Source organism: Trachurus japonicus, chromosome 8 (genome assembly GCF_045865225.1).
Source record: "Trachurus japonicus isolate A0001 chromosome 8, Traja_1.0".
In the NCBI taxonomy this organism is placed as follows: domain Eukaryota; kingdom Metazoa; phylum Chordata; class Actinopteri; order Carangiformes; family Carangidae; genus Trachurus; species Trachurus japonicus.
In genome coordinates, this window is record NC_140914.1 from 23,925,951 (window position 1) to 23,947,449 (window position 21,499).

Here is a 21,499-nt window from a genome sequence, read left to right on the forward strand (position 1 = left end):
GTGATGGCAACAGAGTCTCTATTGGCTGAGATGGGGGAGGACCCACAGATTATAGGCCTGCAGCGTCTATTCAGCCAACCAAAGCAACCACACTTTAAGAGGGGCTTGTGGGAAATGATGTTCTTATCATTAAATGATATGACCATAAAAGTATTCAATTAGCCTACTGTTTTGTTGACTGTGCAGCAGTACTGCGTGATGTGTTTCATGTGCAGATTGTTTACAAAATAAACAATAGATAAGACAAAGCTGATTATAAGAAAATTGCTTACATTTTGATATTTGTTCACTTCATGAATTTAATAGAGCTGGGGTTACTAAACAATTTAAAGTTTTTCAAGTGAATATATTATTTCATATCACTGAGAGCAAAAACGATTTATCTGCTTATATATGATTTTCTATCATGCATTATGTATAAAGCGTAGTTCCAGTGGATGAGAGCAGGCTAGTGAGAGAAGTAGCAATATTACACCACAAGAATACTCAATTAGTAAAGTAAAGTATTGCGGAGGAAAATATAGTGGAGGAAATATACTATTGGACGGTGTCTCTGCATAAGCCATATTTAATGTAGTAGTCGTAGTAGTAGTGTTGATGAAGCGTAGTAGCTGTCAAATAAATTAATTAGGGAAAAAGTACATTTTCCTCCAAAGGAAAGTGAAGTAGGAGCAGAAAAGCAGAAAGTAAACAGATAGGTACATGCAAGCCAAACAGTGAAATTGTCATCAAGAAATCATTACTCATATTGCATACTTAATGTAAGAAAATGTATGGCAAGTGATAAGCGTGTATAACAGTAATGCTGATAATAATAATAATAATAATAATAATAATAATAATAATAATAATAATAATAATAATGGTGATGATTGTGGTGGTGATAATGATATTGATAAAAGAAAGTCCTTTTAAAAATTGATAGTGTGAAATAACCATTATATTACATCCATGGAAATAACCATGGATGTATTATTATGTCTATGGAAATAACGGGCTGCTTAAGCCAGTGACGTCATACGAGGGCGACACTCATCTTTGTCAGTGAGCAAAATGGCGTCTTACTGTTTGACTGTCTCTAGGCTGCAGGTAAGAAAACGTTTTTTAAAAGTTTTACAGAACAGTTTACTGCCCTGCTATGGGGTATATGTGTGACAACATATATACCCCGTCGTGTGCGACAGCCGCCATCGCTTATTGTTGACCTGCGGCCGGTCAACGTAGATGAGAGTCCGCGCCGAGCCGCTACTTGACAGGTCACAGTGTCCCCGTTTGACTCCGGGCTGCGACGCGTTGTATCGCTTATAAACCCCGTCCCACTTGTCGACAACCACATTAAGTGATATCATACATGATACCAGCATTCAGTTTAGTCAACATCACTACTGAACAGTGGCCCTTAAAGCACCTAAGCGTCCTGATGTTTGCAAGGTGATCGCAAGGTTACGGAGTTGTCTTAGCGACAGGTCCGTGTTGTCCATGGATGATGTTTGTTTTGAAAAGCACCGTGCTCTCTAGGATCTGTTTACCCAAGCATGTACACGTCGTTTGGTTATTTCTGGATGTTTTACAAAGATTTCTGTGTTTAAAATATTTTTTTAGTTTTTTTTAAATTTGTTGAAAATTATATAAATCAATAAGCAATATGCGTATGTAGCCTACATCCATTACTCCTACACTCCTATACCTATAATGTGTTATCAAAGGGAGGAGGATACACATTATTTTACATACTAATAGATATACAAAATAAAAAAGAATAAAAAGATAAATCTGAATGTAAAAATTACACAAAGTGATGACAAGACACTGAAAATGATCAGGTCGAGCCTTGACAATTATTATGTTTTAGTTGTCCGGAGAAAAGACACTTTCAGTTACAACATTTATCATCACACTTATTAAAACTATATATTCTGACAAGTTCCACATTGACTGTTTGTTACTGTCAAAGCTGTAAACATTGAATCATCTGCTATTCCAGTTTTATTGTGTTTCTACCCTGGAGCTGTAAAATCTCTCCTTTTTAAAGACCTCTTTTGATTGTTTCAGCTTGTAACTGACTGAGTACAGTTTGTATGATTTGATGGAGATTCTCCTCATTTAGGCTGTACTAATGTTAAGGTTGTAAAAGCAATGGACAAACTGACCTGATCGTTTCCGCTATTGAAATTCACCCATTACATGTGATTTAAGGACAATTATTTACTCACAGAGGACTGTCCTTAACAGCACATTATAACATTTATGTACAAAGTGCATGCCATTACGTATATTTTTCAGGATATCTGAACACTATAGTGAATTTAGTTGAGGCATTAAAGTGTTGAAATGGGTCCAATAGTAATTTTAGAGACAGTTTTGGAACCTCTCGTGCTCTTATACATAGTTGACTGTGTAGGAGACAGTTGAATCCACTCAGAGTATTGGACTGTCAGTAATAGTCCAGTGGGTGAGGCTAACCTCTGAAATATGAACTGTATAAACTTTCACCTTTTCTTTGAGCACAGTGACTTTCCACTGAGTATCAACACTATTGTCAGTCTTGAATTGTTATAGCAGGTTTTTGGAAGTCTTACACCATTACCAGTGTTTCCCACACATTAATTTATTCGTGGCGGGCCACCGCAAAAGAATTACATCCGCTACGAATAAATCATATGCATATAACATATGCAGCGTTAGCAGTCACTGATTATTCAATATATGCTTTTTTTTTAGTTTCCACTACTAATCTTGAATAGATCCAACCAATCAACAAAGCCCATAGGAACCAAAATGGAGGATTCTTCTGTAGTCTTCCTGTTAGTGGCCCTTGCCCAGTGTTTAGTGCTTTATCTCAGCCCGCCAGTCCAGTGACTCCCCCCCAGTCATGTGTTCCTCTCTTTCATACTTAAATTACCTCTTGTTCTGCTCCATAGTTATTATGTAGCCTAACTCTGCCGAGTTGTCCCTGAACTCTACAATAAAACTTAATTTATGGCGTTGTTTCTCAGACTTGTATTCTTTTTCCTTTGGTCTAGCTGGCCCTCGGAACCGGGGCGAGGCGATTTCATGTCACCGCAGTCTTCAGCGCCAAAGCCAAGGTGGCCATGAGCCGCTTTGAGCCCGGCTCCAGCATTAACTATGAGAAAATGCACGACTGCATCAACATTGTGCGCAGAAGGTCAGCAGCAGTTGCCCCTCTCAGAAGTAGCTGTTGATTAGGCTACAGTTTGTCTCGTGAGGAATGGCTGGTGTTTATTACAACTACACAGTAAACCTTGTGACATTTACTGTGTTGACAGTGTCAGAGGCAGCAGGGCCTACGAGCTAACTTTGGATGACCTCTTGCTCATTTGATCACATGCTGTAATCCAGGAACAGGAAAAGCCTTTTGTCTCGCTGACTATTAAAGGAACAGTCAGCCCTAAATATTTGCTGCCCTGATAAGCCATAGTTACGTGTAGTTCAAAGCTTTCTTTGCAACCAGCCCAACACAGTGTTTTCCACAAGTACTGTTTACAAGACCTTATTGTTGTGTTTTAAAAAGAGAATAGTGAACTGGGCAAAACAATATCAAAGGGAATATGGTTTATCAGTTAGAAAACACTCAGTGTCCAACCCAACACAATATTTCCTGCATCTTTTCCACCAATCCTCCCCGCCAGGCTCGGCAGACCTCTCACTCTGTCGGAGAAGATCGTGTACGGTCACCTGGATGATCCAGCTGGACAGGAGATCGACCGCGGCCGTACGTATCTGCGTCTGCGTCCGGATCGCGTGGCTATGCAAGATGCTACAGCTCAGATGGCAATGCTTCAGTTCATCAGCAGCGGTCTGCCCAAGGTGGCTGTTCCCTCCACCATCCACTGTGATCACCTGATCGAGGCCCAGATCGGAGGAGTTGAGGACCTGCAGAGGGCGAAGGTGAGTCTAGTTGTCATAGCCATCAGTTGCAAATTGACAGGAGAAAAAAAACCCATCTGTATAACCATTTGTGGAGTAAAACTGTGGAACAGTCTGAGTACTGAAATTAAAAACATTTCGAGTGTAATTCTGTTTAAAAAGAGACATAAAGAAATGATTCTCCAGATGTACATTTATAAATATCTCCCACAAGGCGCTCGCTTGGTAATTGGATTAAAATGTTGCAGGAAAGGGTACATATTGTAAAGGAGGTATGTTGAATGTAAAAAAAACAGTTATTTAAAGGGGTAGGATATATATATTTAACACATTGTTGATCGAAATAAAGATATCAATAAATCAATTTTCATCTGAAGAAGGGGCGCCGTATAGCTCAGTGGGTGGAGCAGACACCCCATGTGCAGAGGCTACAGTCCTCTCTACAGCCGGCCCCAGTTCGAATCCCGAATCTGGTGGCCCTTTGCTGCATGTCATTCCCCCTCTCCCTGCGTTCCCATTTCCTGTCTCTCTCAACTATCCTAGCAAGTAAAGAAAAGCAAAAAAGCCCAAAAATATAAAATATGTTAATCTGATGAGCTGCATGTTATTGGGCCACAGGCCCCTGTTTTGTAGTGTAATCAGATTGGATAAAACCTCAAGACTTATGTCACAGAGCTTTGGGCAATGGATCTGATCTTGCAAGCTTATTTCATCATACTGGTCCTGGTCGTCTGGCTTTAGAGTGACAGATTTAAAGCTGATTTAAGGTGGTGCAGGTATCTAGAGCTTGTTCATGTTTTTCTGACACATATTTGATACCCACAACCACAGATAAAAACACTAAGCCTATGTGCTTGAAAGGTGTGCGTCTGATACCAACCAGGGTTATTATAGTTAACTAAAACTACCAGTGAAATAATAATAATTTACTGAAACAAAAATAAAAATGACATTTTTTCCAAAAACGAGAACTAAATAAAAACTATAATGAACAATGCAAAACTAACTAAAACTAAACTGAATTGCAGATAACATCAGCTTGGTTTTAGTTTTCTTAGAAATGGCTAAAGTTGGAAGAAAACACCACAGCTCAATATGGGAAGACTTCGAGTACAAATGTAACGTGATGAGGACTGATGGGAACATTAATGGGATGCAACTAAAAGGGAAAAATACCACAAATTTGGAAGTTCATCTTCAGAGGTCTCACAGAGGCTTTCTCCTAGTACCTGAAAGACTGAGACTAAATAAAAAACTAATCAATTCCTCAAAAATAAAAACTAAACTAAAATTGCTGAACTGAAATAAAAAAGAAACTGAAAAACTAAATAAAAATAAAAACTAATGAAAATTTTAACACTATAGTAACCTTGATACCAACTTCATAATGTCCCATTAATGTGTTGGCAAGATGCAGTTATAGAGACTCTCCAGCTTTATAAGATTCGCCTCTGGCTTTTGGCTCAGTCTATTATGAGGTTTTGTCAGTTCACACAAGTCAAACGAGAGCCAATTTCTATTACGAATGGAGTTTATACAGAGCAGTTGCAGTATGCGTATTTTGTTGCATATTGTTTTTTCATTTACATTTTTTGTCAATGGCAGGGTAAATTGATTACAGCACAGTTTATCGAGCTTTTCAACATAGAAGTAGGCTGCATTTTATTCTCATTCAGATTCATGTTTCAGAGCCAGCAGAACAGTTTTCTGTGGGCACGGTAGATATCATGGTTTGGTTTAATCAAATAGCCTGGTTGAATTCCTCATCAGGTCAGTTAACCTCAACAGAAACCCTAACTCCTCCCAAAATACTCTTCACACAGGAGATGAACGAGGAGGTGTACAACTTCCTTGCAACTGCTGCAGCCAAATATGGAGTTGGCTTCTGGAAACCAGGCTCAGGGATCATCCATCAGGTAAAGTTCATTGATTGATGGCTTCTCTGACCTCAGTACAGCTCACAGCGTGGCGAGAGCAATTTCACAAACATCCCATAATAACCGTACATCGTCAGTCACTGTCAGTGGTGAAGTAGCACCTATTGGTATCTGTGCCAAAACACTTATTATCTGTCTAACATAATGCTGTCAAAATGTCCCTTTCCAGATCATCCTGGAGAACTATGCCTATCCTGGAGTGATGCTGATTGGTACAGACTCCCACACTCCCAATGGTGGTGGCCTGGGATCCATCTGCATCGGAGTGGGCGGAGCTGATGCTGTGGACGTCATGGCTGGGATCCCATGGGAGCTCAAGTGCCCCAAAGTGAGTTCTTAGCATCATCTAATATCTTGTAAATGGCTTTGAATGTAATTAACTTCACAGTGTACAACCCCCCCGCTCCCCATTGTTTTCAATCACTACAGGTCTCCACAAATGCCTCTTATGTGTTTGTTTTTTTCGATTTGTTGGAGCCTGTGTGTTTTCTTTCTTCAGGTGATTGGAGTGAGGCTGACCGGCAGCCTCTCTGGCTGGACCTCTCCCAAGGACGTCATCCTGAAGGTGGCTGGCATCCTGACTGTGAAGGGCGGCACCGGAGCCATCGTGGAGTATCATGGACCTGGAGTCGACTCCATCTCATGCACTGGTAAAGATTAGAGTCATCACAAGACTTGAGCTGTTGGTGAAAATTTGGTTGCGATGACACTCATAGACGGCACAGTTGTGAGTCTTGCAACTACCAAGCCTTGCTGGTGTATATAATGTATTTATGTGACTTTTAGAGCAGTAATAATTTACTCTACAGTGAAAATGACACTTTGATTTCAGGAATGGCCACTATCTGTAACATGGGTGCTGAGATTGGAGCCACAACATCTGTTTTCCCCTACAACCACCGCATGAAGACGTACCTAGAGAAAACTGGCCGTGGAGGTAAAGTCACTCGCTGTTTGTCTGGGTATGTTCCCTCTTTATTTAATGTTTCTCACTCTACCTCCAACTTTGTCTCTACTCGTATTCCCTCTCAGAGATCTCTGTTGTGGCCGATCAGTTCCAAGACGACTTGGTCCCAGATAAGGACTGTGAATACGATCAGGATATTGAGATTAACCTGAGTGAGGTGAGTGTTGTTTGGCTGTTAGGATTCAAAATAATCAACTTTTTTTTGTACTAGAAGGAAGTTATACAATATGTGTGATGGTCCAGCAGTAACTTTACAAAGTCAAAACCAACTTCCCAAAGAGAGGCCAAAAAAAGGAACTATTTCTCCAGCTGTTGTTTATGTTTTCCAGCTGTGTGTGCTTTGCATTGTGGGAGAATAGCATACATCAACAGCATGGTGCTGTTTGGTTTGACTATACGTTCATTTGTTACTTCATTTGTAACACACAACATACATTGGATAAGGAGGATGTAGCACTACACTGTAGTATATAAAATATAAAACTATTATTATTTTGTCGATGTGACATCACTCAGTAAGTGATGAAACAAGAGGATTGAATTGATTTTGGGAGCACCTTGCTGTGACATTATGTTTGTTTAGTTACAACAAACAACAGTCTGCTTCTCTGTTACCTAGCTGTTGTTTATTAATGAATGTACAAGGTCATGACACCGGGAAAGCCAGAAATGTACAGATATCATGAAGAATCACCGACCTGTGGAGTAAAAGCTGAATTTTAGTGCTGTTTTCTAAAAACCTGAACCACCCTCTTCTCATTTAGTCACAGACTTTTGCTTTGTTTTGTTCTTTGTCATGTGGCTGTGTTGGTGCACGAGGCGGCGTCGGTGCTTATTAGTGCTCCTCTTTTTTAAAGTCTCCAAATTTAGAAAACAATATTTATAGCGTAGGCAAACATGTCCCACATTACCCAAATTATTCTGCCTGGATTCCTTCCTCTAACAGCTGAAGCCCCACATCAACGGACCGTTCACCCCCGACCTCGCCCACCCTGTGTCTGAGATCGGGGCCATAGCTCAGAAGAGCGGCTGGCCACTGGAGGTTAAAGTCGGTCAGTATTTTTAATATTCTTAATGCTTCGTCTAAGTGAAATGTGATATTTCTGTCTTTGTTGAAGCAGTAGCCGTGCTATTGAGCAGATATGGTCAGGTTACACCTCTCTCTCTCATGTGGCTGATGGTCTCCAGAGCTCCTGACTTCACACTGAGTGATAAACGCAGTCACTGACAGAACCGACACAGTATAATTATGATGCTGAAGATGTATAACCACAAACTTAATTATCTTCTCACTTTTCTACTCTTCAGTAATTTTCCTCACATTTCATATGTAAGATGCACTATTAAAAATACATGAGTACTTCCACTTGACCACTGTAACTGTATACTCCCTCCTATTAGTCTTCTCTTTCTCCTCTTACAAACAATGAACTTGTCTCCTGCAGGTCTGATCGGAAGCTGCACCAACTCCAGCTACGAGGACATGGGCCGAGCAGCTTCTCTGGCCAAGCAGGCTCTGGATAAAGGTCTGAAGTGCAAGGCCCAGTTCACCGTCACCCCCGGTTCTGAGCAGATTCGCGCCACGATTGAGAGGGACGGATATGTGAGTTAGAATTTCACCAATATGAACTCATAGTTTAATTTAGCAAATGACCTATATAACATTTAAACTGTTTTTTTTTCATGGAAGGTTCTTATGCAGTTCTGTGTCTGAAATAAACAGGAAATGATTTCTTTAAAATCCTTCTCTGTCCCTCTTCCAGGCCAAGATCCTGAGTGATGTTGGTGGAGTTGTACTTGCCAATGCTTGTGGACCCTGCATCGGACAGTGGGACAGGTATATACCTCATCTGTTATGGCTAATTTTGCCTCACTAGCAGCAAGTTGTGACAGTTGCTTGATCTGTTCTGCCAACACGTGAGCACAGAGCAAATTGTTTAGACAATTTCTGTCCAGAGAATATCCATGAAAGTTTGTTTTATATTCCCCCAGATGATGATTTCCCACAACTTAAAGGACATTTGTCAACAATTATCAACAGATCAATATCCCCCTCTCGAGTCAATAAGAAATAAGAGCCTGGACTTTTAGTGATTGTACTGAGAGTATCATGATCCCCAGGGGATGAACACAATAGTTTTTAGTCTGGTGACCTCTTTCCTGAACCAAGGAATTTCAATTAAAAGAGACTGATCAGTCATGGAAACTCATTAAAGCTCATTTAAACTATTATGGACACACAATAAACTCCCCTTTCATCAATCAGACACTGAAATGTCAATTTTATATAAAAATATCTGATACTCTGTCGGGCACATTCAGGTAACAACGCTTACCAATATTACAGTCACTGTGGATTTCTAACATGGCTTCAGAACTGAATTCACATAAAATACAAATGTATGAGAATATAAACAATTTCACAAAATATATTCATCATTTGAACAACACATGATTAGCACCAGACTAACATGCTCCATGTTTCTCTTTTCCTCCTCAGGAAGGACGTGAAGAAAGGAGAGAAGAATACTATCGTCACGTCCTTCAACAGGAACTTCACTGCCAGGAATGATGCAAACCCAGCGACCCACGCTTTTGTCACCTCTCCTGAGGTAAGACGATGGTAAAAGACAAGCCCAGCTACTCATAATTACACGGGAATCGAGGCATAGGAGCTCATACACAGCAAGAGTGGGTTTGTGTCAGCACTTAACAAAAGAAACAAAAGCTGAGACATTTGGACGCCCTGATGTGCATCATGTACCAATTTAAACACATTTCACACCAATCACTGTTTTGCTCTGTAATTCCATGTAGATTGTCACCGCTATGGCCCTCGCCGGGACACTCAACTTCAACCCTGAGACCGACTTCCTCACCGCTCCTAATGGAGACAAGTTCAAGCTGGAACCCCCCACCGGTGACGAGCTCCCGTCCAGAGACTTCGACCCCGGCCAGGACACCTACCAGCACCCGCCCACCGAGGGCGGCTCAGTCAAGGTGATTGTATTCAAAGCTACAGTATCAACACTGTGACACTGTTCACAGCCTCACTGCCCCCTGCAGATAAACCTCGGAGAAGCTTTATGTCTCACGCTGGTTTGATGTTTGTCAGGTGGACGTGAGCCCCTCCAGCAACCGTCTGCAGCTGCTGGAGCCCTTTGACAAGTGGAACGGAAAAGACCTGGACAACATGAGGGTCCTCATCAAGGTGAGCAGGAAATAGAAGTTGAGTTGTAGCAAGTGGATGTATAAAAAGAAGGAAACTGGCACCAGTCATTATCTAAATAGAGTTATTGTCGACAAATCATATGAAAACAAGTAATTCTGAAATATGTCATCCCATAAGCTCCATCACTGTCCAAAAACACATCGCTGAGCTGCACTGTGGCTCTGGTTTACATGTTCTTTTATTGTGATGAACATGGAAAGTGAAGTTAATTTTGAGCCAGTCCCACATGCACCTGAAAATACTAACACTAAATGTTGATTGAGCATAATGTCCAATGTACTAATTTAACTAATATTTGCTAAGAAATGCAGTTCTCAACTGTTGTGATAAATTATTCAACTTTTGTTTTCATGAAGCTACGTACTGTACTTATGTCCATTTAAATAAAATATTTATATCGTCAGGACTGAAGATTAGACTTGAGGCTGAGGGAGAGTGTAGAGAAATAGAAACTGAATTCCTTCTTCTTTCCCTTCTTCTGCATCCTCCGCTGCTCGTCCTCTTCCTCTCGCTTCCTGTGCTGCTGCAGGTGAAGGGAAAGTGCACCACTGACCACATCAGTGCCGCCGGCCCCTGGCTGAAATTCCGCGGCCACCTGGACAACATCTCCAACAACCTGCTGATCGGCGCCATCAACATCGAGAACGACGCCGTCAACAAGGTTAAGAACCAGCTGACAGGAGAGTACGGCGGCGTCCCCGATGTGGCCCGCGACTACAAGGTGAGTTTGAACAGAGCCCCTGATGATGTCCATAAACATTTCTCTCCTTTATTTTTTTTACTCTGTTCCTCTCCTGACAGCGGTTTACATTTTTTCCTTGATCTTTGTTATCTGTGTAATCCAGGCCAAAGGCGTGAACTGGGTGGTGGTCGGCGATGAGAACTACGGAGAGGGGTCCAGCAGAGAGCACGCCGCCCTGGAGCCACGTCACCTGGGCGGACGCGCCATCATCGTGAAGAGCTTCGCCAGAATCCACGGTAAGTTTCGGAAAAACACAGGCAAAACATCAGTGGGAGCTATTCCAACATCGCTGTAGTCATGTGCACTTTTATTGTGCTCATACTCAAATTGTTCATTTTCTTTATGAGAGGCAGAGTCGACAGGGAAACTGAATCTTAATATTTGTAACTGGCTTCCAGGGAAAACTGATAATAATTGAACCTGGCATGTTTACAGTCTGCCAGACTAATGATGTCTCCAGAAGTGTCTAGGTGAGTCTCAGAGTTATTATTACAGTCCATTAGTGCCAGTTCCAGTGCATATGGCAGGCTGGATGTAGGTAAATGAGTAGGTGAAGTCTTTCTGTTCAGAAGAACGTCTCTTTCATTCGACTTGAGTGAGAAAGTTTCCTCAGAAACAAACAATATAGATGTCTACATCAGTTGGTTTATGGGGGTGGGACGGGGGCGGGAAATCCAACAACTGGAGCAACCAAGCTGCTAATCAGTAAGATTGAGACACACAGACACACACTTGCCTTATTCTGTATGATCTTGTGTTTTTATGAAGCAGATATTCTCCTGTCACACAGAGAAACATTTCCTGGTTACCCGATGGAAGTACAGCATGAGTTTTGGTGTTATTTTTGCGTCCTGTCTTCCACACAGAGACAAACCTGAAGAAGCAGGGCCTGCTGCCTCTGACTTTCGCCGACCCCGCCGACTACGACAAAATTCGCCCAGACGACAAGATTTCAATCACCGGCCTGAATTCCTTGGGCCCCGGCAAGGTGAGCAACGTCCGCACTAATGACACATCGATCCAAAGAGACAGCCCAGCCTCTCATAATATCATGTCAAAGAAAAAAACTTGACAAGTGATTGACACATGACCCCCGTCTGCCTCCTGTGTCCCGCCCCCCCCCAGCCGCTGACGGCAGTGATCCAGCACAGCGACGGCAGCCAGCAGTCCATCTCTCTGAACCACACCTTCAACGAGACGCAGATCGAGTGGTTCCAGGCCGGCTCCGCCCTCAACAGGATGAAGGAGCTCCAGTAGATGGCGGCGAGGAGGGAGGCGGGGCCTGTTAGGGTGAAGAACGGGAGACACATGGGCCTCATGGGAGAGGGGCTTCGCAAAGAGGGAGAGACCAATAGAAAGGGAGATGGTAACCAGACTCGGGGAGAGAGCTGCAGTCATGCTTAGTTAAAGAAAGAATACAAACGCACAAGCTCACGCACACACACGCACACACACAAGGTCGCTGTACAGATAAAAAGCGCACACACACGTACACATACACAAACACACACTCACACTCTCACGAGCATGTACAAAGTCAGACAGGATTACTGTGACAGCACGACCACTGGACAGGCAGACTTGCACAAATGCACTCAAACAAGCGCACACAGCCGAAGCTCAGCAGCGTGTGTCTGTTTCACTGTATGGTTCCTACTAGCAGCTTATTTGTTCACGTAGCACTCCGCTGACCGTCCCGTCTTTTTGTCCACTGAACGGGGTGACGCATTTCCCATCTCTGTGACACACTGGCATCACTGCTGTATTTCTCTAAAGCAAGGGTCGTTACGCCGATCCAGGCTCGCCTCTGCAGAGCATATAAAGCATTATACACAATCAGCTACAATACACTGTAGTCATCTTTGATGGCTGGGGATGATCCAGCAGTTCGCAAACCTGACTCATACAGAACATTATTAAAAAAGTTGGTGAAACTGTAATGAGTTACTTTAATGTCTGAAACTGCAAACTCCTCCCAGGAGCAGACAATTCTCCATTATACCTCCGCTCTAACGTTGTTCCATCCACACAGCTCAATAAGCTGCCCGAGTTGTTTAGCTCACATGAATGTATGAATTCTTCCCTTATTCTCTCCAGATGTGTCACCTGAAGTTCATCTTGCGCTCCAAATGGGGATGAACGTCAGGGCTTTATGTTTTTATGATACAATTATCGACTCGAACAAGCGTTTCTCCGTCATTGTTGATAAGAGCCTCACTGTAAACAAGCCTCCAGGCTCGTTCATTTACTGTAAGCAGCAGCGGTGAAATCCCATCATCCCATTTAACTGCAGCCACCCTGAGACATTGAGTATTCATGCTGCTGTTATTGCACTTTTCATTTTCATCAGCCGACATGTGAATCTGTGGAGCACTCCCCGCCGTTTGCTTGTTCTGTCGTTTTGCATCATGTAACACCCCGCTGTGTGAAAAGCTTTCTGTGGGGTTGTCTCTCTCTGACTGGGACAGCGAACCAGAACACATAGTGCTGTTGTATTTGCACTAGCCGCGCCATTTTTTTTTCTTTCCACTTGTGCTTTGTCGTGCATGCGTTGGTGTGTGTGTGTGAGTGAAAGATGCATGACTGTTCATCAGGTTAAAATCGGTCTGTGTTTGCATTTGTCTGTCCCTCTTTGCTCCTGCTGCCTCTCTGTATTCCAGGCCCATGCAGGCCAAACCAAAAACCTGATGTTTGGTTGTACAGGCTGTAACTGGGTTTGTGTTGAACAGACAGTGAAGCTGCACCAGGCAAGATTTTAATGTTAATCACTAGTGTAGAGTTGAGACACAAAAAAACAGCAGCAACAGTGTAATAAACACTCTGCAGTGATACTGTGTCCAGAGAAACCTCTACACTTTGTAGTAAATCTACATCCCAATTAAATTAACTTCACAGACCAGTTGCTCCTCCAGCTCATTATGTTGTTGTGGTTAAACTCCCAGTTTTTCAGTGAGTCCTCATCATCATGTGGAGCTGCCAGTGTGTGAAATTGCCTCGTGCAGCTGTAATGGGAGATGACAGGCTGTGTTTGTCTTTGAACTGAATGTTTTTGTTTTTTAATCAGGTTGAGGTTTGGTCCTCCACAGTATGGGAAGGCCTTTGGTCTTCTTACATAAATTAACGCACAATCTAGTGTCCAGATGCCTGTACACTAGCACTTTGTAGAGTTAGAGAAGTAGCTTTTAGGTGTGCTTTGCTATGCGTCGAACATTTTCCTCTTCAGCGTACATCTCTGTGGTGTGTGACTATAGGACTGACAGACAATATTCAATACTGAGACAAAGATTTTCAGACAGTAGGGAGATCTGACTTCAAGATCATTCTTTAAACCAGAGTCTCGCCATGATGTAGTGAGCACCACTGAAACATGGTGTTTGCTGCTACGTTTTATGTGTGAGGTGTTCAGTTCTTTTCATTATGAGTCTAAAATCCGTCTCTTCTTCAGTCTGCTGTCGTAAAAGCATTTATTAATACAGTTCCAGAGGTAAAATCTCCTGTACTAAAAAAGTCACTAGGTTTGGATCTGTGTGTAAATGATGTGCTGTATAGCTGCACTTTGTATAGGGATGTGAATATAAATAATAAATCATTCTATAGAAATATATATATATATATATATGTGAAGAAACAGAGAGCTGTATGCTGCCTGTCTAAATGAGAGCCGTTAACTCCATTTGTGACCTAGCACAATGTGATGATAGAGAGTCCCCTCTGCAGTCTTTATTAAACTGAATCTCCATTAATGGATTCACAGACCAGTTGATAAGTGGATTGTGGGTTAAATGAAAGCACAGGTACTGGATTGTAGCTGGATTGTAGTCGGTTGCTGGTGGGATTTGTTAGTGAAAAGGGACTTGTTATTTGTAGGAAGGTGAATAAGCAGCAGCCCAACTTAAATGACTTTTTGCACATTAATGATTCTTTATACAGTTAGCTGTTGATAAACTCAACTGCTCAACACTTTAAGATTCATCACAATCACAGCACTCCTGATCAGTGTATCAGATTTACTGCCAAAGATGCCTAATGAAAAAAAAAAAGCTACTAAGCTGTGCTTGAATCGATCATCCATTTCATTTCACATTTCAAAGATACCACCATGTCCATGATTACTTGATTACATACAGGGTTTTGTTTCTGGATCTTCAGAAATGCTCAATAATGTGATCTTCATCTTTATTCTGTCACCACATTAAACAGCTGCTTATGTTGTGATGTAAGATGCTACTTTGATGTTCAGTGGTTCAGTTTTTGACGGTGCCACTGCAAACCGACAAATGATATTGTTCATGAAGGTATTGTATTGTGTACATAAAAATGGTATATGATGAGATGTTATTTCAGTGATGGTTCCTCCCACACTCCTGTTTCAGCATTAAGCATTATTGATTTTTTTTGTAAACATAAATGATTCAAAATGCCTGCAGTTTTGTAGCTTGCGAGATCTTGACATTTACAATATAAATGGTAAATTAATAAAGATAAAATTCTGAAGTGAATGTATTTGTGGTTTTCTTTCAACATAAATTTTACTTTTAGGATGTACGTATGTGCAGCATGCCACCATCACTGTATATATTTCATTATGGCCATATTGAAACTCTATTTTTTATTCATCTCTTGGTTTTGGGATGGATCAATAACCAGTTGTGATTCATATATAAAAACTATAAACAACTCAGGAGTTGGTAGTATTATAGATACGCTTTTTTTTTTTTTTTTGATCACGGAGCGCACAAGGTAAAGTTCTTGTATAATATAATATATAATTTATATTATATTATGGCCATATTGTACACTAGCACTTTGTAAAGGTAGAGAAGTAGCTTTATAATTTATATTATGTTATATTATATACTGTATATAACGAGTGGGTTAACATCATGGATGTATTATATTATCATATTATTATAGATCCATGGTTAACATGAAATGTGTGTACTGTACCTTTAAGGTTTGCGACGTGTCGTAAAAAGGCACTGTCGTAAATATTCACATGGCGACAACATGGATGTACTAGACTTCGCTGCAGATGAATCTAGTTTTCTTGGCGTCGTTGCTTCGTCGTGAGCTGCTTTTGATGTTTCTCTTTCCCCGTCGGGTTGTTCTCTGAGAAGACAAACAACCTAAATGCTCCAGAAGAGTCAGCGGCTCGTCTTGTTGTCGTACTAACAGCTGGTTGTTGGACCACAGGTGGTGTGTGTTCATATGTCTCTGTGTGTGTGAGGGAGTGAGTTACCTGCTGCATGATGTTCGTGTTGGTGGAGATGGTCGACACTGTGAGGATTTGTCCGTGGGACTTCCACAGACAGCTGAACGATGCCATAGCCGAGGAGCTCAACAAGAAACTGGCCAACAAGGTGTGTTTTCAGAGACAGGACACACACAGACACACACACACACACAGACACACAGCCATCACAGACTCCTGTAAAAAGATTCACAGCTACATGTTTAGATTCATACAATAGGATGAGACGTTCAAGTCCATTTAGATTGATTACCTAATGTAAAGTAGTGGAGAGCAGCTTCTTCCTAAGTTCAACCTTTATTTTATATAACCAGCAGCAGGCCTGGTCCCATGAACAGTCGTGTTAAACATGAGAGGAGGAGATATGATGAGGCAGCTTTTTGTAGTTTTACTTTTTTGTTACATTTGCTTAAAACTTACTTCTACCTGACTGGACTTTACAATCTGTGCAGCTTCTGATATCCTATATCATCAGGGCTGAATTGACTATAGATGAACCACTGAACAGTATAAAGACTGAATGCAGCTACAGGTGCCCTCCTCTCTACCACAAAAAACCTGAGAAGACACAGGCATAAGGCACATGGGACGGACAGTGGTGCTCCTGACAACTAAATGATGCTGCCAAGCAATCAGGCCACTAAGAGGACTTTTTAATTACATACATTTCTAGAGATGAGGGTGTAATATCCTGTCATGTTGTTTTGGTGATGAAAGATGTTCAGTTTAGAATAATGGGAAACACAAAAAACTGCACATTTTCAGTTTTGAGAGACTGAAACCAGGAATTCTTTGGTTTGATAAGTGTTCAGTGTCAAAACAGGTGCTGACCTCCATCGATCAACTAATCAGTATGCAATCATTATATTGATTGTACTTTAAATTCAGGTCTACCAACATTTTTACGACAAAATGACATAAATGCATTGCAATGGAGTGATTAATGATAAGTCTTTGTATGTAAATTGTATGTAAGCACAGGATTTGGTGTTTCAACATAGGGCTCTGTCTGTCTATTATGAATTGTACCTTACTGAGGCTCTGTTGTGATAAATGAATGAAAACTCTTGTGGAGCCGCTGCTGAACTGCGCTCTGCTCTCGTCCCCCCAGGTGGTCTACAATGTCGGCCTCTGCATCTGCCTGTACGACATCACTAAACTGGAGGATTCCTACATATTCCCAGGGGACGGAGCCTCACACACCAAAGGTATGAGGATGATGGCGACAAAGCTGTGATCAGACCTGGAGTCAGCTTTGACCTCTTTGTTTTTTTTCTTCCATTCTCGCTGAAGCACTGAAGGAAAAGAAGTTGTGTTTAGGACGTTACTAACAAGAGTCACCCCACAGCAGAGCACCTTTACCCTGACATCCTCACAGAAACACTGTTACAGATCACAGTGGCACAAGGGAAACGATTACCTCACCTCCTTTCATCATGATGGATGATTCTGGAGAAATTTGGTATCACCTGGTTTTTCTCAGGCTCGTCTGTTCCTGTTAAGAATAGATTCCTGAAGGACAGGATGATATAGACCCAGAAAATATTGCTGCTGTTTCCTTATCCAAAAATAAAACACACTTACAGGCCTGCAAAGTGACATTGGTTGTGCCTTCATCCACTTATTTGAGCCCCGTCTTCCTTCCGTCTGTCTGCCAGTTCATTTCAGGTATGTCGTCTTTCACCCGTTCCTCGATGAGATCCTGGTCGGCAAGATCAAGTACTGCAGTCAGGAAGGAGTTCATGGTGAGCTCCGTCTCCACTGAAGTGTTTTCCTAAGACAGATCTGCAGCCAGTGCTTATTCTCACTGTTGTTTGCTCCTCCGACTCTTTTCTTTATTCATGCTCGGCGATGTGGTAAACACTGACTGCACACTGTGCCTCTCTGTTTCAGTGACAATGGATTTCTTTGATGACATCCTCATCCCACCAGAGTCACTTCAACAGCCGGCAAAGTTGTATCCTGAACTCGAGTGTTGTGATTTCATCCTCAAAACATTTGTGCACTGCAAAGTTTATGTATGTAACATTAACAGAACCATTGTTGTTAATGACACTGGTCTACAAATATACAGTGTAACAGGTTGAAAGCAACAGATGTCTTGTTACAAATTACACAATTATTATAGTTTTATTTTTTTTTAATTAGGGTTATTCTTTATTATTTATATTATTTGAAGATATATAGACTATATTTGACTGTCCAGTGCTAAGTGTGATATGTCTGGCTATGTGGGACTGACTTGAGCCTGTGTGATAGTGTTGTGATAGTTTGTGATATGGGCAACACTGTGGTACTTTGATTGGCACTCAGCAAGACATTTCTGGGTTCGACTCCAGGGCCTGGGGCGCTGTTTGTCTATTTTCACCGAAAAGCTCAGCAATGTCAGCAAAGCTATATTTGCTGGATGAAGTTGGTGAACTAGACTGAATATTATAAATACAACATGTTGGTACATGTCATTATTATTATCATTCTTGGCCAGGTCTCTCTTGCAAAAGAGATCTTGGATCTCAATGGGACAAACCTGGTTAAATAAAGGTTATAATAATTAATAATATTATATATAATTTTTCAGGCTTTTTATGCCTTTTATTTTGAAAGGACAGCTGGTGAGAGGTAGGAAATGGGGAGAGAGTGAGAGGGAATTACATGCAGCAAAGGGCCACCAGGTGGAATCAAACCTGGGGCTGCTGCAGCAAGGACTACAGCCTCTGTTTGTGGGACGCCTGTTCTATGTCCCTCATGTCATTATTAATATGACGGTTTCTATAACATATCTCACTTTGCCAAATTGCTGCTCTGATGTCACACTGTCCCGGTACAGAGAGGGTCCGGCTGGTTTGACACAATGACCCTAATGTGGGTTTTACTGGTTAGACTGGAGAAAGGTAACGGGGAGGGAGGGGCTGTGACACATGCTGATGTGGAGCAGCAGAGAGGCATTATGTGAAGCTGTTCAGAAAAATACATGAATGTCACCAGCTGTGGATTAGCCTCGGCTCCTGGACTGTCCAGTCTTCCTTAGCTGCAGCCTCAGCGACGAAGCAGAGCAGGTTTGGCTTTGGGAGTACGAGACAGACGAGGGGGCCCATGACCTCTACATGGACCAAGGGGAGGAGATCCGTTTCCGGGTGACAGATGAAGTCTTTGTGGATACGTCGCCGACGGGCCCGGCCACCGCCACGCCAGAAACACCTGCTCAACCGGGACAGTCGACGGCACCGCCGCCACCGGAGGCGACCGGAGAGAAGAAAGAGCCACCGTACACTCTGATTGTAAGAACACACCTGCTCACGTTCACATCACCACATCTGCTTTGCGGATGTCTTATTGTTATTTCAGTTGAGAGTTGTTTCAGTGGAGTGGAGTAGTTACGCATGTAGTCAGACTTTTCTCCATAAAGTTCATCAAACATGTCCACATTTGTTAGCCTTAATGCCTCACAGCAAACTGTCTCCAAATGTAGCAGAGAAATGCAGGTTTGTTTTGCCAGATGTTTTGCCAGCTGTTGTCTCACTAACGAGAGCACTGCCAGTTGTTGATAATGTTCTACAGAGTTTGCTCAGCTTTCACTGGAAATTAGGGCATCATGGAAATGGCTCTAGTTTACCAAAAGTGTTTCTGTCCGAAGCTTGGCTGGTCTGCTCTCATACCTGAGCTAGTAAATTCGTGAAGGTAGAAATTGACCCTGTTTAAACGCGATAATAATACAGTTGATCTGGTGATCTGAGTGGACGAATGTTCAGGTGTCAAGTTAACACAACAAAGACTCATTGCAGATGCATTTCAGATCGGATCATATTCAGAGGTTGTCTAGGCCAGTGTTTTCTGAACTTTTTTCCTAGCGACCCACTTTTTAGGACAACAACCCATCAGAGCCCAGTCCAGAAGAAGCCTCATCCATAAATCATGACAGGGGTTAATTGTGCATAAACCAGTGTTCTTGTCCAAGTCAGTGCTGTTTCTGCCTTACCTTTGTTTGACAAATGCATCAGAGCCTTGTTTTCTGTACATGTTATTGAAAACATATACACATATACATGCAGGTCCTCTGACTGAGGGGGAGGGGGAGGGAGGGCAAGGCAGAAATTCAGAAAATGTGTGGGCGACCCAAGAAATCTCCTGGCACACGCCCATGGATCATGACCACAGTCTTTGGGAATAAACAGTCATAGACCACATGTGGCCACATTCTTTTACGAGCGTGAATGAGTGTTGACAAGCTACTCAACTGATGTTCTCTGTCTTAATTGTTTCATTATGAACTGAAATATTTCACTTTTTCAAACGGATTAAACTGCCCTACCTTGTAACGGCTGTGCACAGCCACTCCTACTGTCTCTCCCTCCCTCTCAGTTGAGTGCCAGTTGGGTAAAAACAACTCCTATCCTATTCGATCGCAAGCGGTCAATCAGAGAAGCATAAACCGGCCCTGTGAGATGCAACTTGTTTTTAATCTGTGGTCAAAATAAAGCAAAAGTAGCTTCACATCCAGCTGACCCCTGTTGTGCTGCTGTTTCAGGGGACCATCTGTGAGCCGGGGCTGGGGCTGCTGTCATGGTGGAACAGTTAGTGAAGCAGAGCGAGGAGGAGACGACGTACAGGTGTTGGAAACCAACGCACCACCAGGACCGACCGGAGAGACGACTGACGGTCAGCTGGAGACACGGAGACCTGATGTTTCAGCTCTGAAGTCAAGAGGCAAAGTGGAGCTTCTCTCCGAACCAAGATACCATTGGTGTGGATGTGACTAAAACTACCAACCTCATGTTTAAAAGTGACCATATATTTAATAACAGAAAGGTCGATGAACTTCCACATTCAGACGATATATTTAACATGACATTCTGACCATCGAATGAAAGGAAAAGAAGTAAGTTGTTGTTTATTTGAACCAGTTTTTCACAACAAGTGATGGACGAACACTGACACCTGACTTCAATGGCTCCAAGTATGTGCTGTTTATAACTGTACCGATGTGATGCCTACTGAGTTTGAAGGTGAGAGAAATACGGCTGTGACATGTGTGTTGATGTGAATTCACCCGCTGGTCAAACATTTCCATTTATCAACCAGAATTTACAACAACTTTTTTATTTTTAAATCTTACATTTGCTGCAGATGTGCACACGTCTTCAGTTCAATCAAACAGTCTTGTGATATTTTCTGTTTCCTCCTGTCACACAGTAAAAGGACGTATCATCAGCGTGAGTGGATGTGATCTGAGTGTTTGTCATTTGCTTGATTATAGGAAGTATATGAAAAGGGATTAGCCTTTAAATCCTGTAGTTTGAGGGGCAGTGAAGGGTGAGTCCCGCTCGCTGTTGGACTGCAAATCATACACACACAGAGTAACTGTGTGAGTCGTACAATCATAAAATATAGTGAGGTGTGGTTCGTGTGACAACTGCATGGCCAGTTGGTATCTCAGTTGGCTATTGTGCAACTAGGTCAGACTATAGAGTTTTTCTATCAGCAA

General features: G+C 42.1%; 2 protein-coding genes across 2 annotated transcripts; both read left to right on the forward strand.

Moving 5' to 3' along the window:
* Positions 1–1,027: 1,027 nt before the first annotated feature.
* LOC146983306 (aconitate hydratase, mitochondrial-like) lies at positions 1,028–13,664 on the forward strand. Its single transcript, XM_085784812.1, has 18 exons — positions 1,028–1,089; positions 3,024–3,166; positions 3,651–3,909; positions 5,712–5,804; positions 5,995–6,153; positions 6,325–6,475; positions 6,658–6,762; positions 6,858–6,949; positions 7,739–7,844; positions 8,238–8,395; positions 8,556–8,629; positions 9,293–9,404; positions 9,610–9,792; positions 9,908–10,003; positions 10,554–10,745; positions 10,870–11,002; positions 11,633–11,754; positions 11,892–13,664. The coding sequence occupies exons 1-18, from the start codon at positions 1,054–1,056 to the stop codon at positions 12,021–12,023; spliced, it is 2,346 nt and encodes a 781-aa protein (XP_085640938.1). The 5' UTR covers positions 1,028–1,053; the 3' UTR covers positions 12,024–13,664.
* Positions 13,665–15,747: 2,083 nt separating this feature from the next.
* On the forward strand, positions 15,748–21,230 carry polr3h (polymerase (RNA) III (DNA directed) polypeptide H). Its single transcript, XM_085784813.1, has 6 exons — positions 15,748–16,126; positions 17,129–17,225; positions 17,676–17,762; positions 17,911–17,974; positions 19,058–19,295; positions 20,543–21,230. Exons 1-6 carry the CDS (start codon positions 16,013–16,015, stop codon positions 20,591–20,593), a joined length of 651 nt encoding a protein of 216 aa, XP_085640939.1. The 5' UTR covers positions 15,748–16,012; the 3' UTR covers positions 20,594–21,230.
* The last annotated feature ends 269 nt before the right edge of the window (positions 21,231–21,499 follow it).